We start from the raw sequence: 14,916 nt of genomic DNA on the forward strand, positions 1-14,916 counted from the left end.
GCTTGAGCCCAGGAGTTCAAAACCAGATTGGGCCACATGCTGAAACCCCGTCTCTACAAAAAATACAAAAATTAGCCAGGCATGGTGCCATGCACCTGTAGTCCCAGCTACTTGGGAGGCTGAGGTGGGAGGATCGCCTGAGCCCGGGAGGTCAAGGCTGCAGTGAGCTAAGATTGTGCCACTGCACCTCAGCCTGGGCAACAGCGTGAAACCCCGTCTCAACAAAATAAGTAAACATATTTTGAATTAAATTAAAATGAAAAAGCAGCTTATCAAAAAGTGTGGGATGTAGTAAAAGTAGTGTTTAGAGGGAAATTTATAGCGTTGAATGCGTATATTAGGAGAAGAAAGATCTAACTCAGAGAGGGATGAACAGGTGAGGCACAGGGGGGTTTTAAGGTAGTTAAACTGTTGCAGGGCAGGGGAGCCCCAAAATTGGGACATCGTACAGGAAGGTTCTTGGCTTTGTCCAGGAAAGAATTCAAGGGTGAGCTAGAGGAGGAAGAAAAAGGTTTATTGAGGCAGCAGGGTTATAGCTCCGTGACTGTCCCTGCAGAGCAGGGCCACCCCATAGGCAGTGCTTGGAGAGCAGCAGCTCAGGGCAGTTCTACAGTCACATTCATACCCACTTTTAAATACATTCAAAGTAAAGGCAGGTTATTCAGAAATTTCTAGAAGAAGGGTGGTAACTTCTGGGTCATTGCCAGGGAACGAGGAAACTGTTCATGGTGCTGGTGCTCATGCCAGCCAGTCTTCAATCCGGCCCTGAGTCAAGCCCCACCTCTGAAGCTGAGTCCCACCTCCTATCTCAGAACTATCCTGCATGATGCTATAATGGTGGATACATGACCTGTTATGTTTGGCAAAACCCACAGAACTGCAGGACACAAGAGTAAACCTTAATGTAAACCTTAATGTAAACGGACTTTTGTTAATTATGATGTATTAATATCAATTCATCAATTGTAACAAATGTATCACACACTGTTAGTAATAGAGGAACTTATTGGCAGAAGGAGAGAGCTCTTACGGAACTCTCTGCACATTCAGCTTGATTTTTCTGTAAGCCTAAAACTGCTGTGAGAAACAAAATCCAACCTGGGCAACATATTAAGACCTTATCTCTACAAAAAATAAAAAATGAGCTGGGTGCAGTAACGCATGCTTGTAGTCCCAGGTATTCAGGAGGCTGAGGCAGGAGGATCGCTTGAATCCAGGAGGTTGAGGTTGCAGTGAGTCATGATCATGCCCCTGCACTCCAGCCTGGGTAACAAAGCAAGATCCTATCTCCAAAAGATAATAAAGTAAAAATCTACTAATTGAAAGGGGAAAAAGCATAGTATAATACCATTCTTAAGAAAAAGAAAAGAGACCTGTGTTTGTGTGTGTGTTAACACTAAAAAAAATCTGGAAAGCTCTATATCAAAATGTTTATAGAGGCAATTTTGTAGTTTTAGAATCATAGATGATCTTTCCACTTCCTGATTTCTCTGACTTTTTTCTTTTTGCAATGGGCATGTATTGCTGGAAAATACCACAGACAACTGTGAAATGATTTCATCAACAACAAAAAAAAGATAAAGAAGGAAACACAAAATCTGTTAAATATGATTTATGTTGGCTGAGGGTTAGAATGCATTTCCAGAATAGAGTTCAGAGAAAGGCTGGGCTGCTAGTTGCTGGTTTAAGGACAAAGGGTAAGTTTCAGGAAGCAGAAAGCAAGCAGATGAAATTCAGCACTGGGATCAGGGGTGTGTCTGATTTGCAAAAGGAAAATGAAAAGATAGCTCCTCCCTTCCGAGGAAACGAAACCAACAGCAGCCCAGGCTCAGTCAGCAGAAGAGATAAAAGTGAACAGGTCTGGGAGCCAGTTCTGTTGCCACTGTCTCTCCTGTCGATGATGGATCTCAGAAGTACCCCAGCCAAATCTCTGGACAAGTTCATTGAAGACTATCTCTTGCCAGACACGCATTTTCGCATGCAAATCAACCATGCCATTGACATCATCTGTGGGTTCCTGAAGGAAAGGTGCTTCCGAGGTAGCTCCTACCCTGTACGTGTGTCCAAGGTGGTAAAGGTGAGTCCAGGCCTGCCTGGCCAGGGGAGGGGTGGCTGAACGCACAAGAGTTGAGATTGAGAATGAGAGAGAGAAAGAGAGAGAGAGAGAAACCTAGAACCCAGGTTGCAAATGTGAGTACAGACAGCTGAGATCTTCTGGGCTGGTGGTTTCTTATTTATCCACACAATATGATAAAATAGATTCTGGGGTGAAATGCTACATCCCTATTGTTAACAAGTGACCCTCCCCCGACCTTCCCGCTAAAGTTTATGAACCACTGTCCTAGGCCATGCCCATTTCAGAAAAAGGGAAACTGAAGCCCAGCTCTGGTAAACAACTGGCTAATTAGTGGCCAGGCTAGGGGCTCACCATTTCTGCAGTGAAGAATCATATGTTTTGAAAACAAATAGCACCTGCTGGCTGCAAGACCTTGAGCGAGTCACTTAACTACTCTGTGTCCCAGTTTTCTCAGCCATAATCCCCCATACTGTTGCAGTCTTGCCAATGCACCTTAATGTGGAAGCTTCTCACTGTCTGAATTAGTACCCAAGGTTCTTTGTCCTGCATCCAAGAAAATTAAGGAACATGGACACAAAGGTGAGCTTGGAGCAAAAGTTCAGTAAGCAAAAGAAGAAAGCTCTCTGTGCTGTGGAGAGGGAAGTCTGAGTGGATTGCCAGATTGCAGATGAATGCAAAAAACTTTTACAAGAAACTGCTCTCCTCCCTGTAACTGTTTGAGAAACTTGTTATCAGTAAAGCTGTGCAACTCCCCTTACCTTATGCAGCTGTGGGTATGTCTCTAGGCAAGCACAAAGCGCCACTTCTCTTGCACGTATAACTGTGGATTTGTTTCAGGTAAGCCCCACTCCCTGCGCCAGTTTCAGGCAGGCCGCTCCTCCAGGGCCCAGCCTTGACCGTTTACCTAATTGATTTTTCCCCTTCTTCCCCTCAATACCTCACAGGGCCTTGCAGATTAAGTAAAATAGTAAGTGTGAACCATCCAGCATAAGCTAGTCTTGGGCATAGTAAAGGACAATGGGAAAAGAACACAGATCCTGGAAGAAGGCCCCCAGGTTTGAATTGTATCTGCCACCTACTGGCTGGGTGATGGGCCTGATATATTATCTCACTGAGCATCCATTTTCCCATCTGTAAAATGGGGACTAATGATAATGGCACCCAAATCATAGCATCATTGCGAGCATCATAGGAGTTTAAGACATGCGATGCCTTCAGAACAGTGGCTAATGCTCCATAATGTTAGTGATTGCTCCTGTCATTTTATTTAGGGAGGTTTGCCTCACTAATGTCAGGTATTATTCTTGTCTTCTTTTTCAGGGTGGCTCCTCTGGCAAAGGCACCTCCCTCAGAGGCCGATCTGACGCTGACCTGGTTGTCTTCCTCAGTCCTCTCAGGACTTTTCAGGATCAGTTAAATCACCGGGGAGAGTTCATCCAGGAAATTAGGAAACAGCTGGAAGCCTGTCAAAGAGAGACAGCATTTTCCGTGAAGTTTGAGGTCCAGGCTCCACGCTGGGACAATCCCCGCGCGCTCAGCTTCGTGCTGAGTTCGCCCCAGCTCGGGGAGGGGGTGGAGTTCGATGTGCTGCCTGCCTTTGATGCCCTGGGTGAGAGCTCCCAGCTTCTTTTTCTCCCTCTTCCCATTTCTGAGCAGAAATCTCCCACAGCTTGAGAGCTTTTTGCCCCAACAGGGCATCCCTCTAAAGCAGGGTGGGAGGAGACCTTAGGATCTCTTCCAGGGCAAGAATGAATATGGTCATGATCTATCACAGGAGAGACACTAAACAGCAAATTGGCATAATGTGAGGACAAAGACATTTCTTACAGAACATCTGCAAGGCTTACTGGTTCTGTTTATGGCAAAATGTGTGAATTTTATCTTTCTAAAATCAGGCAGCAAAGATGTGGCTTAAAGTTCATGTTACTTTCATCTTTGTCCCAACATGAGATCTCATCAAACTTGTATGCAGCACGTTGGGAGATAGATATTTATAATCTGCAGGAACATTTGGACAGGAAGTGTAACCTCTCAGAGGCTCCCTCGCCACATCAGGAGAATTGGTAAAACCACACTGCCTGTATCATATCATTATTTTAAGCGATAAATGATCATCTACATTCAGCTCTGATGAGTAATAGGTGTTCAAAAATAGGAACTTCCAGCCAAGTGTGGTGGCTCATGCTTGTAATTCAAACACTTTGGGAGGTTGAGGTGGGAGGGTCGCTTGACCCCAGGAGCTCAAAACCAGCCTGGGCAACAAAGTGAAACCTCATCTCTACTAAAAATTTTAAAACATTAGCCAAGTGTGGTGGTACATGCCTGTGGTCGCAGCTATTCAGGATGCTGAGACTGAACGATCACATGAGGACAGCCAAGGGTTCAAGGTGTCAGTGAGCCATGAATGTGCCACTGCACTCCATCCTGGGCACAGAGCAAGAGCAAGACCCTGTCTCAATCAGTCAGTCAATCAAAACTATGAATTTCCCAGCTATATACGAAGGCGCCTCAGAACACCACAGTGAACTCAGAGAGGGATACGGAATCGTTCAGATTTTAATTTGTTGAGGGAAATGCAATGATGTCTGCCACAAGCCAAACAAACAGCTACTATTAAATTGTTTGAACTTACTGATTAGTGGCTACTAATTAATAGTTGGTCATTAAACAATAATTAGTGATTAATTATCAAGTAATTAGTACTTAATTAAAGGTAGTGTCACAGTTTCCTTTAGTCCCAGGGCAGCCATAAAAAAAAAAAAAGGCTGACACTCCAAAGACACCAGGGTATGAGAAAGTTTTGGATTCTCTCATTTGTACCATCTCCTGTGTTGGAGGCTAGAGTACAACGGTTGTAAAAGACAAGAGGGAGAAGACTGGTCACAGTGGCTGACACCTGTAATCTCAGCACTTTGGGAGGCCAAAGTGGGGGGATCACTTTAGGTCAGGAGTTCAAGACCAGCCTGGCCAACATGGTGAAATCTCATCTCTACTAGAAATACAAAAATTAGCTGGGCATGGTGGTGCACGCCTGTAATCGTAGCTACTTGGGAGGCTGAGGCAGGAGAATTGCTTGAACCCAAGAGATGGAGGCTGCAATGAGCCAAGATCATGCCATTGCACTCCAGCTTGGGCAATAGAGTGAGACGCCATCTCGGGAAAAAAAAAAAAAAAAAAAGAAGTAGGGTAAAACATTAGACAGCCATGGAGGTTAGGGGGCTTTTTTAGATAGGATCCTGAGGGAGGTTCCCTGAGCCTAAGTGATGAGAAGGAGTGAGCCTTGGGAAGATCTGGAGGTTCTGGGAAGAGGAACGGCAAGTACAGAGGCCCTGCAGCAGCAGTGACCGTGGCACATTTGAAGAAGAGAGAAAAAGTCAGAGAAGTAGAAAGTGGGCAAAGGAAGCAAGAGAGGAGGTGAGGTGGGAGAGGTTCCAGAGACTAGATCACACTAGACATCATTGGCCACCATAAGGACTTTGGGTTTTAACATTCCAGATGTTGTGGGATGCAGGAAGCAGCATGATCAGATTTTAAAGTTCTCTGTAGGTGCCAGGTTGAGAACAGGCTGTGGGGGAACCTGTAAAGAGGTTGCTGCCATAGTTCCAGTGAGTGATGTGGTGGCTTGGATGGAGTGATGGCAGTGGAGAGGGCAGGAGGGAGGATCGGGAATAGACCTCAGGCTTCTCAGTCCTGGGTTTGTTGCACTTTCCAATCAAATCCCATGGTAAGGGGGATTGTCCCCTCAGAGTGACTGAAGGAACTTCTGAGAAGAGCTGACACCTAAATTGTGGGTTTTGCCTGAACAGGTCAGTTGACTGGCGGCTATAAACCTCACCCCCAAATCTATGTCGAGCTCATCAAGGAGTGCGTCTCCCTGCAGAAAGAGGGCGAGTTCTCCACCTGCTTCACAGAACTACAGAGAGACTTCCTGAAGCAGCGCCCCACCAAGCTCAAGAGCCTCATCCGCCTAGTCAAGTACTGGTACCAAAATGTATGGCCCTCCTACCAGGCCTGGCGGATCCTGTCTCAACTGGGAGCAGAGCGGGGGTTGGGGGAGCAGAGAAAGACGGGAGTGAAGGAAAGAGGAGGAGGAGTGGTGGAGGGAAACAGAGGGAGGGAAAGAGGAGAGAAAGGAAAAAGAGGCGGAGAGGGTAGAGGGAGGAGGCTGCAACAGAAGGGAGAATTAAAGGGAAGGAAGAGAGGAAGGAAGGGATTTTGGTGTTCTGTTCACTGCAGTATCCCCAGAACTTAAAACAGCCTGGTGCATAATAGGTGTAAATAATTGTTGAATAAATGAATCAATGCTACACACACAGAGAGAGAGAGAGAAAGAGAGAGAGAGAGTCAACCACACTCTTCAGAAGGTGGATAAGTTAAAACAAGAGTTTCAAACAAATATATGTTCAGATGCTCTTTCCTCCCACTTACTGGCTAGCTGGCCTTAAGTAAGCAACTTAACCTTTCTGTTATTTCTGCTTTCTCATCTGCAACGAGTAGCATGCCACAGCTATAGTAACATGGCATATAGTTGGTCCTGATTAATGTGGCATCTTTTAGCCACCACAAGAGTACACATAATAAAAACTAATGTGCTTAGCTTATCTATGTTTTGCAGATGTGATATGTTTTTCTGTTCACTTTTAAATGCCCTGCATCTTAGTCAACTTTAGCAGTGATTCTGTAAGTTAGATAAGGTTAGGTATTATTATAAAACCCATTTTACACCAAGAGAAACTTGGGTCAACAAGAGAAACTCCTTGGGTCACATGACTCATTCGACCAATAAGTAGCAGAAGTAAAATTTGAATTTGGCTGGGCATGGTAGCTCACACCAGTAATCCCAGAACTTTGAGAGGCCAAGGCAGGTGGATTGCTTGAGCCCAGGAGTTCAAGACTAGCCTGAGCAACATAGCAAAACCTCATCTCTACAAAATAAACTAAAAATTTAGCTAGGTGTGATGGTGAGCACCTGTAGTCCCAGCTACTGGGGAGGCTGAGGTGGGAGGATTGCTTGAGCCTGGGAGGAGGAGGTTGCAGTAAGTCAAGACTGTGCTACTGCACTCCAGTCTGTATGACAGAGCAAGATCTTGTCTCAAACAAACAAAAACTCAAATTTCGGTCTACTGACTTAAGAGTTTGCCTGATAATAATAGGCATTCAATATATATTTCTTGAATAAATGAATGAATGAATGAATGAATGAATGAATGAAAATAATCAGGGATACATTTTCCAATTTAAAAGTAACACCTCTACGTAAAAAGAGACAATCATTTAGTTGCTAGACTTCTAAGTGTTTGCTGTTCCATGAATTTTAATCATGGAGCCTGAGCATTGTAGAACTTACAAAAGCAGTTCTTGACAAAAGCAGCACTGGCCCCAGGGACATATTGAAAATTAATGAGGGTGTTTTTGGTAACCGTGGTGATGGGAGGACATGGGTGCTACTTACATTTAGTGGAAAGAAGGCAGGAATACTAATTGCTGTACAATGATTACGAGAGTCCTGCACAGCCAAGAATTGTCTTTTTCTTTCTTTCTTGATGCTTTTCTCCTTTAAAACAAGACAAGATTACAATATTTTAACTCCACTAACCACCATCATCACCACCTCCAACTTGTATGCTACATTTCTTGTATATTTCAAGTCTCTTTATATTTTCAAGTGCCTCGAAGTATTATTACTGTTTTATAGCCAAATGTTTAGTTAATCTACTCACAGATTTACCACTTTCTTCACTATTCATTCTTTCTTACATCTCTAACATTCCATCTGGGGTAATTTTCCTAACTGACCATACATCCTTTGGGATTTCTTTTGATGATGGTCTATTGGTAGTAAACTCTCAGTTTTTGTCTGAAAATGTCATGCTTTTGCCTTCATTGTTGAAGGGTGCTTTTGCTGGGTGGTCATTTCAGTACACTAAATATATTATTCCATCTTCCACTGTCATCATTAAAAAGTCAGTTGCCAGTCTATTGTAGCTCTTTTGTAGGTAACCTATCTTATTCCTCTGGCTGCATGTAAAAGTTTTCTCTTTGTCTTTGATTTTGTTTAGCTTCAATCTGCTGTGTCTTAATGATGGGTTCCTATTATTTGTCCTGATAGGGATTCCTTTAAGAGTCCTGAATCTGTGGATAGATATCTTTAATCAGTTTTGAAACTTCTCAGCCATTCTTCTAAAATATTGATTCTCCCTCATTCTCTCCTCACCTTCTGGAATTCCAATTAAATGTATGTTAGACCCTACTCTATCTTTCATATCTCTATACTCTCTTCTGTATTTTTCATCTTTTTGTCTATTTTTCCATGCTTTATTCTGAATAGTTTCTTCTAATCTACCTTCCAATTAACTAATTTTCTCTTTAGCTATATCTAATTTGTTGTTGCACTATTAATTACAGTTGCCATTTTTATCCTGAAATTTCTATTTCATATTTTTGTATCTGCCATGTTACTTCTTATGGCTTTTAATTCCCTGCTAACTATTGAAAGTTCTTATTTTATCCTGTGAATATGATATTCCTACTTATTTTATTTTTAATTTTTATTATTTGTTAATCTTATGTTTTATTTGCACTTCTTTTCTGTGACATGAGCACACACAGATTCATGTGTATACATATATGGCTCTGATACCTGATACCTCTCCTTTCCTGTCCTCATTCAAACCACTGATCACAGAGAGAGGACTATTTTTTTTTTTATTTTTCTATTACAATAGGTTTTTGGGGGAACAGGTGGTGTTTTGTTACATGAATAAGTTCTTTAGTGGTGATTTCCGAGATTTTGGTGCACCCATCACCCAAACAGTGTACATTGTACCCAATGTGTAATCTTTTAACCCTTGCCACCCCCCACCCTTTCCCCCCAGTCCCCCAAGTCCCATGTCTCATTCTTATGCCTTTGCTTCCTCATAGCTTAGCTCCCACATATGTGAGAACATACAATGTTTGGTTTTCCATTCCTGAGTTACTTACTTAAAATAATAGTATCCAATTCCATCCAAGTTGCTGTGGATGCCATTGTTTTGTTCCTTTTTATGGTTGAGTAGTATTCCATGGTGTGTGCATGTGTATGTGTGTGTTTAACATTTTCTTTATCCACTCATTGATTGATGGGCATTTGGGTTGGTTCCATATTTTTGCAATTGCAAATTGGGGTGTTATAAACATGTGTGTGCAAGTATCTTTTCTGTATAATGACTTCTTTTCCTCTGAGTGGATACCTACTAGTGGGTTTGCTGGATCAAATGGTAGATCTACTTTTAGTTCTATAAGGAATCTCCACACTGTTTTCCATAGTGGTTGTATGAGTTTACATTCCCACCAATGGTGTAAAAGTGTTCCCTTTTCCCCACATCCAGACCAACATGTATTATTTTTTGATTTTTTATTATGATCACTCTTGCAGGAGCGAGGTGGTATCACATTGTGGTTTTGATTTGCATTTCCCTGATAATTAGGGATGTTGAGCATTTTTCCATATGCTTGTTGGTATTTGTATATCTTCATTTGAGAATTCTCTGTTCATGTCCTTAGCCCACTTTTTGGTGGGGTTGTTTTTTTCTTACTGATTCATTTGAGTTCTTTGTAGATTCTGGATATCAGTTGGATGTATAGATTGTGAAGATTTTCTCCCATTCTGTGGGCTGTCTGTTAACTCTGCTAATTATTTCTTTTGTTTTGCAGAAGCTTTTTAGTTTAATTAAGTCCCATCTATTTATCTTTGTTTTTGTTGCATTTGCTTTTGGGTTCTTTGTCATGAAGTCTTTGCCTAAGCCAATGTGTACAAGGGTTTTTCCAATGTTATCTTCCAGAATCTTTATGGTTTCAGGTCTTAGATTTAACTATTTGATTCATTTTGAGTTGATTTTTATATAAGGGGAGAGGTGAGGATTCAGTTTCATTCTTTTACATGCAACTTGCCAATTATCCCAGGATCATTTGTTGAATAGGGCGTCCTTTCCCCACTTTATGTTTTTGTTTGTTTGGTTTGTTGAAGATCCGTTGGCTGTAAGTGTTTAGCTTTATTTCTGGGTTCTCTATTCTGTTCCATTGGTCTATGTGACTATTTTTATACCAGTACCATGTTGTTTTGGTGACTATGGCCTTATGGTATAGTTTGAAGTCTAGTAATGTAATGCCTCCAGATTTGTTCTTTTTACTTAGCCTTGTTTTGGCTATATGGGCTCTTTTTTGATTCCATATGAATTTTAGGATTGTTTTTTCTAGTTCTGTGAAGAATGATGATGGCATTTTGATGGGAATTGCATTGAATTTGTAGATTGTTTTTGGCAGTATGATCATTTTCACGATATTGATTCTACCCATTCATGAGCATGGGATGTGTTCCCATTTATTTGTGTAGTATATGAATTCTTTCAGCAATGTTTTGCAGTTTTCCTTGTAGAGTTCCTAGTTATTTTAAAGTCTGTATTCAGTCTTTCAATATTTAAAGTTTTGTAAGTTTATTACTATTTCTCTTTTTTCTGTTGGTCATAACTCTTAGTGTTTTGTTTCCTTTTGTGCCTGGTTACATATGTGCTGGTCACTGTATTTGAAAATTATGTGTGAAATAATTTCAGGTTTTGGATTATGTATACTCCTCCAGAAAGAATTTCATTTGCTTCTCTGCATTTCTTAGGAACATTACAAGTCCTTCTCAGTTAATTTTCATAGTATCTTTATAAGATAGGTGCTATTATGACCAGTCACTTAGCAGATGAAAATAATGAGGCTCTGTGAGTCTAAGTCATCAACTTAGAATCGGACAATGGTGAAGCCAGGATTCAAACTCACATCAATAAGAATCCAGTGCTCTTGACAAGGGGCCAGCACAGTGTTTTTTAAAAAACAAAGGGCTAGATAGTAAATATTTTAGACTTTGTGGACTGCACAGCCTCTGTTGCAGCTACCCAACCCTGCCTTTGTAGCATGAATGCAGTCATAAACTATACATAAATGAATGAGCTTGGATTTGTTCCAAGGAAACTTTATAAAAACAGGTGGCAGGCTGGATTTGGCCCATGAGAAATGGAGTTTACACAAAAGTTGAGCAAACCAATTTTTTTTCTGATTGTTTTTCCTCTTCTCAGTGTAAGAAGAAGCTTGGGAAGCTACCACCTCAGTATGCCCTGGAGCTCCTGACAGTCTATGCTTGGGAGCAAGGGAGCATGGAAAGAGATTTCAACACAGCCCAGGGATTTCGGACAGTCTTGGAATTAGTCATAAACTACCAGCAACTCTGCGTCTACTGGACAAAGTATTATAACTTTCAACACCCCATTATTGGAGAGTACCTGAGTAGGCAGCTCAGGAAACCCAGGTATGCTATCCCCACGTGGCTTAGCTCCTCTGTGTAAATGAACACCTGGACACAGGTACAGTGCCTTGGAAATGGAGAAGGTGGGAGGGCTCCCCACTTAGTGAGAATCTCCTCTTGCCTGTCAGTCGTACTGGACATTTTACTACTGCCACCTGATTTAAACACCTACCTCAAACCCTGTGAGGCAGGCACTATCATTTTATAGGTGAGTAAACTGAGGTTCTGAGAGGTAAGGAGCTTGTCCAAACCTTAACAGAAAATGAGTAAAATAGCTGGAATTTGAACTGAAATAAGAACAGCAGCAACAACAAAGATAGTAATTGCTCCCAGGTATTGAAAGCTTGCTATAAGACTAACACATGCTAATATAATAGTAAAAATTATTATCAATATTACTGACATGTATGTTATGTTGTAGTCACTGTACTGAGCATTTCACATAACTGGGCTTTTTCTATCCTCACACCATAGCCTTTGAGATACGTATGTGGAACTATCTCCGTTTTACAGATAAGAATCCTGAGGCTTAGAGAGTTCAAGTGACCTACCCAAGGGCACATCACTGATAAAGGGCAGAGGTGGGATTCAAACCCACATCTGTCAGGCGCAAGTGCAAGGCTCCTTCTCCTCATGCTCATGGCCCGCTGGGGAATAGGGCACTGGGGACATACCCCAGGGAGCCCTTCCTCATGCTCTGAGTCCCAGTCCCTCCCAGGCTGCTATTTTGCTCTCCAAGGAGCATCTGGACTCCCTGGACTGAGCCCCAGCTTCTCACCTGTCCCTCTCTAAATGTTGCTCTGCAGACCTGTGATTCTGGACCCGGCAGACCCTACAGGAAACCTGGGTGGTGGAGACCCAAAGGGTTGGAGGCAGCTGGCACAAGAGGCTGAGGCCTGGCTGAATTACCCATGCTTTAAGAATTGAGATGGGTCCCCAGTGAGCTCCTGGAATGTGCTGGTGAGACCTCCCGCTTCCTCCCTGCCATTCATCCCTGCCCCTCTCCACGCAGCTTGAGACATATAGCTGGAGACCATTCTTTCCAAAGAACTTACCTCTTGCCAAATTCCATTTGTATTCATATAGTTACAGGCTGTGCTCCATATTTAACAGTCATTTTGGTCACAATTGAGGGTTTCTGGAATTTTCACATCCCTTGTCCAGAGTTCATTTCCCTAAGAGTAATAATAATAATCTGTAGCACCATTTACTGACTGTCTGCTTCAGGCTCAGGTTCTGTCCTAAGCCCTTTAATACACACCATCTCTTTAAATATTCACAACAATCCCATGAGGCATGTTTTCTTTTTTTTAATTTTTATTATTTTAGATTCAGATGGCACATGTGCCATTTGTTACATGGCTATATTGTGTAATGGTGTGATCCTGTCACCCAATTAGTGAACAGAGTACCCAAAAGGAGTTTTTTCAACCCTTGCCCTTCTCCCCCCCTCCTCCCTTTTGGAGTTTCTAGTGTCTATTGTTCCCATCTTTAGCAGATGTTACGTATTTGGTTTTCTGTTTCTGGGTTAATTCACTTAGGATAATGGCCTCCAGTTGCACCCATGATTTCATTCTTTCTTATGGCTGTATAATATTCCATGGTGTAGATATACCACATTTTCTGTATCCAGTCCACACTTATGGGCACTTAAGTTGATTCCATGACTTTGCTATTGTGAATAGTACTGCGATAAACATATGAGTGCAGGTGTCTTTTGATATGATTTCTTTTCCCGTGGGTAGATACTCAGTAGTGGGATTGTTGAGTTGAATGGACATTCTGTTTTTAGTCATTTGAAAAGTCCCATGAGGTATGTTTTCTATCGTTCCCATCTTACAGATGAGACAAAGGCTCAGAGAGGTGAGGTCACTTGCTCAAGGACATCACTAGTGTTGGAAATGGGATTCAAACTCAGTGGACTCTAAAGCTAGTGCTCATGTCATGGTGCTAAACAGCCAACCTTGTCTCATCCCCACCTCTCATCTGACCAGTGGGAGACTCTGAGCAGCTGAGTGACTTGGGCTAAATAGGGGCAAAGGACCCAGTCTTGGATCTTTCCACCCCCAAGCAGGAATCTGTCTGATTCCAGGGGATTGATGATGTTGCAGATGGCTAGGAAACAGACTCCAGGATGGAATTTAGTGTGCAGGATGTTCTGGGGGAGAGCCACTGGAACCAGCACTCAGGGAAAGGAGGGGAAGAAAGGATAGGAAGAAAGAAGGAAAGAGCATAGGAAGAAGTGAACAGGGATGCAAAACAAATGCCAGCTTCAGCCAACTTCAAGGACAGCCCTGGAGCTGGAATGGCCTTTAGAGCTGCCCCATGGCGACAGAAGTGGCCAGGCCTCTATACCCCTACATGGACCACTCAATGTGCTTGGGCACCTGGGAAAGGGCATGGCCTTGAGCAAAAGGCTCTCTGCAGCTGAGGCAACCCCTAAATGGGCTGAGGGCTGAAGTCTGTCTGCTGACCGCCATCCCAGCAGCTGGGGTTTGTTAGTCTTTCCTCAAAGGGGGATCCAGATGGCATGTCACAGTGTCCACCGTAAATGCTCACTGAATCCAGCTGCAAGGTAGGAAGACTCCCTGATGTGATCATGTGTCTCACCCTTTCAGACTGAAAGCGGTAGTGAAGACGATGAGTTCTACGATCCCAGGAGGTATCAGCAACATGGTTACATCCAAACATATGAGGGCCCTTATTTCTTTCAGAGCCCCGGCACACTCCAGGCAGCATCCACTCAACAGGCAGAAGAGAACTGGACATGCACCATCCTCTGAATGCCAGTGCATCTTAGGGGAAAGGGCTCCAGTGTTATCTGGACCAGCCCCTTCATTTCCATGTGGGACGCTTGATCCAGAGAGGACAAAGGTCCTCAGTGAGCTGGTGTACAATCCAGGACAGAACCCAGGTCTCCTGACTCCTGGCCTTCTATGCCCTCTCCTATCACAGATAACATTCCCCACAGCCTCGCCTCATTCCACCTATTCTCTGAAAATATTCCCTGAGAGAGAACAGAGAGATTTAGATAAGAGAATGAAATTCCAGCCTTGAATTTCTTCTGTGCACCTGATGGGAGGGTTATGTCTAATGTATTATCAATAACAATAAAAATAAAGCAAATACTATTTATTGGGTGTTTATTAACTTCAAGGCACAGAGCTGCCAAGAAGTACAGATGCCTATCTAGGGGTGTGTGTGTGTGTGTGTGTGTATACACTGATTCAACAAGAAATATTTATTGAGCACTTACTATGTGCCAAGCATAGCTCTGGGCACTGGAAACATAGCAATGCACAAAAGCAGACAGAAATCCCTGTCCTCATGAGCCTGCAGAGCCAAGGCTTCCAGAATTTTTTAAGTAAAAAAAAAAAAATCCCTGTCCTTATGGAGTTGACATTTGTGCAAAACATCTTAATATTAGATGATTTTCCTATTACTAATAATTCTGAAATAAGCATCTGTGATTTATCCTTTCTCCATATCTCTGAGAAAAATTCTAGAACCTCTC

At 42.6% G+C, this 14,916-nt stretch overlaps 1 protein-coding gene across 2 annotated transcripts; it reads left to right on the forward strand.

Annotated features, from left to right (window-relative positions):
- Window positions 1-1,625: 1,625 nt before the first annotated feature.
- On the forward strand, window positions 1,626-14,533 carry OAS1 (2'-5'-oligoadenylate synthetase 1). 2 transcript variants are annotated; one of them, XM_023203892.1, is made up of 6 exons: window positions 1,626-2,077; window positions 3,398-3,686; window positions 5,884-6,068; window positions 11,176-11,405; window positions 12,209-12,362; window positions 14,117-14,533. In XM_023203892.1, exons 1-5 carry the CDS (start codon window positions 1,634-1,636, stop codon window positions 12,327-12,329), a joined length of 1,269 nt encoding a protein of 422 aa, XP_023059660.1. In that variant the 5' UTR covers window positions 1,626-1,633; the 3' UTR covers window positions 12,330-12,362; window positions 14,117-14,533. The 2 variants fall into 2 exon arrangements, with proteins under 2 accessions (XP_023059660.1, XP_023059653.1); XM_023203885.1 differs by having other exon boundaries at window positions 14,021-14,531.
- Window positions 14,534-14,916: the final 383 nt, after the last annotated feature.

Source organism: Piliocolobus tephrosceles, chromosome 10, assembly GCF_002776525.5.
Source record: "Piliocolobus tephrosceles isolate RC106 chromosome 10, ASM277652v3, whole genome shotgun sequence".
In the NCBI taxonomy this organism is placed as follows: domain Eukaryota; kingdom Metazoa; phylum Chordata; class Mammalia; order Primates; family Cercopithecidae; genus Piliocolobus; species Piliocolobus tephrosceles.

Excerpts from the sequence above, each read along its gene's own strand:
- OAS1 (XM_023203892.1), top strand. The coding sequence starts at position 1,634 with ATGCATTTCCAGAATAGAGTTCAGAGAAAGGCTGGGCTGCTAGTTGCT. Across the intron at positions 2,078-3,397 it reads GTGTGTCCAAGGTGGTAAAG|GGTGGCTCCTCTGGCAAAGG; the intron begins GTGAGTCCAGGC and ends CTTCTTTTTCAG. Across the intron at positions 6,069-11,175 it reads TCAAGTACTGGTACCAAAAT|TGTAAGAAGAAGCTTGGGAA; the intron begins GTATGGCCCTCC and ends TCCTCTTCTCAG.